This window comes from Plectropomus leopardus, unplaced genomic scaffold (genome assembly GCF_008729295.1).
Source record: "Plectropomus leopardus isolate mb unplaced genomic scaffold, YSFRI_Pleo_2.0 unplaced_scaffold13822, whole genome shotgun sequence".
In the NCBI taxonomy this organism is placed as follows: Eukaryota; Metazoa; Chordata; class Actinopteri; order Perciformes; family Serranidae; genus Plectropomus; species Plectropomus leopardus.
Genome location: NW_024614750.1, coordinates 194 through 1,971, shown reverse-complemented (window position 1 = coordinate 1,971; position 1,778 = coordinate 194). Strand labels below are relative to the sequence as shown.

The 1,778-nt window shown below is 39.6% G+C and overlaps 1 protein-coding gene across 1 annotated transcript; it reads left to right on the top strand.

The window, feature by feature from the left end:
• Positions 1-75: 75 nt before the first annotated feature.
• On the top strand, positions 76-1,561 carry LOC121964051. Its single transcript, XM_042514279.1, has 3 exons — positions 76-744; positions 862-926; positions 1,095-1,561. Exons 1-3 carry the CDS (start codon positions 586-588, stop codon positions 1,285-1,287), a joined length of 417 nt encoding a protein of 138 aa, XP_042370213.1. The 5' UTR covers positions 76-585; the 3' UTR covers positions 1,288-1,561.
• Positions 1,562-1,778: the final 217 nt, after the last annotated feature.

The following is a 1,778-nucleotide window of genomic DNA, read 5'->3' as shown; positions in this document are numbered from 1 at the left end:
ACAACAACTGGCGGTTCTACAACAACTGGTGGTTCAACAACAACTGGCGGCTCTACAACAACTGGTGTTTCAACAACAACTGATGGTTCTACAACAACTGCTGGCTCTACAACAACTGGTGGTTCCACAACTGGTGGTTCTACAACAACTGGCGGTTCAACAACAACTGGTGGCTCTACAACAACTGGCGGTTCAACAACAACTGGCGGCTCTACAACAACTGGCGGTTCAACAATTGGCGGTTCTACAACAACTGGCGGTTCTACAACAACTGGCGGTTCAACAACAACTGGCGGCTCTACAACAACTGGCGGTTCTACAACAACTGGCAGTTCAACAACAACTGGTGTTTCAATAACAACTGTTGTTTCAACAACAACCGGTGGTTCTACAACAACTGGTGGTCCTGCAACAACAACAACAACAGGTGAATCCACAACACTGGAAGGTCCAACAACAACTGGTGGTTCAACAACAGCTGTAGGATCTACCACCAATGTGTTAACAACAACAACTTCATTAACAACTGGAGGGCCAACATCTGGTGCATCAACTTCAACAGGTGGATTAACAACAGCTGGTGGAATGACAGTAACAACATTACCACCAACTACTGCAGCTCCTACTACAGTTCCACCACCAGTTGTGGTTCTCCAATCAGTCTTGGAAGTGACATTCCAAGATGAACTTACTGATTCAAGCAGCTCACAATTTAGGGATCTTGAGGCACAAGTTGTAGCAGTGGTTAGTACTCCTCATGAATTTTTTCTTGTGTATTAACTTAATTTTAAGTTTTCCTTACATTTTGAGAATATTGTATTTATAATTTGTTTATTCTTTCTTATTGCCTCCCTCCCACAGTATGATGTCATCTACAGGACCCAATTTGGCGCGCTTTTCATCCGCAGTTTTGTCATAGCATTTAGGTAACATTATATTGCACTATTCTTTCTTTGTTGTCGTCATCAATATTGTAATAATATCCATTTTTAAGTTAATATTTACAAAAACATGAAAAGGAATCATTTTAATTCATGCATAAGTTATCAATTTTAATATCACTTGATTAAGTTTTATGCTTTTATATGATGCAGGCCAGCTGCAGCCAGAGAAAGAGCTGTTAATACTGAGGCAGAGGTGGGGGTCCAGTTCAGTGAAACAGCTTCATCTGAAGAAATTCCAACAAGTGAAACTGTTGCAAACACTTTAGTAGAAGCTGTCACTAACCCCAGTAATAACTTCAGCCTCACCATTGATCCCACCTCGGTCCAAGTAGTTGGTAAGTAAACACTACCCCTACATTAGACTCCAGTGGTTGTTAGAGCAAGGCGATATACCCATTGTCATTTATCATTAATCTGTCTGTGAGTGGGTGTGTGTTTACTTCTATTTTTAGTTAACCACACTAAACTGCTTAGTATGACCTGTTTAGGGAGGATCTCTAAGATACTCCAGAATTTCATCTGAAAATTACTACCCTAATTTACTACAATTAAGAACTGGGTTTACATGATCCATTTTTGCTGCCAATACTATTACTGACCTTACTGTCAAAGTTATTATGGATTATTTTCCTGATCCCTTACTGACTAATTGCAGGGATAACAAAAAGCATACACAGTTGTTACCATGTAAGGCTACTGAAATGTCCAGTGGGTAGGATTAGGGGCATCTATTGGCAGAAATGATAAATAATATCCATGTTGTCAGTAGTTAATGATATCCTAAAACTGATCATTATTTTCATTACAAACAAGCAACATACCTACATATGGAAA

What these genes read in the sequence shown, in the direction of transcription:
- LOC121964051 (XM_042514279.1), top strand. Translation starts at nt 586, where the DNA reads ATGACAGTAACAACATTACCACCAACTACTGCAGCTCCTACTACAGTT. An exon ending in AGGCACAAGTTGTAGCAGTG is followed by an intron (nt 745 to 861) that starts GTTAGTACTCCT and finishes TCCCTCCCACAG; the next exon opens with TATGATGTCATCTACAGGAC. An exon ending in AGTTTTGTCATAGCATTTAG is followed by an intron (nt 927 to 1,094) that starts GTAACATTATAT and finishes TATATGATGCAG; the next exon opens with GCCAGCTGCAGCCAGAGAAA.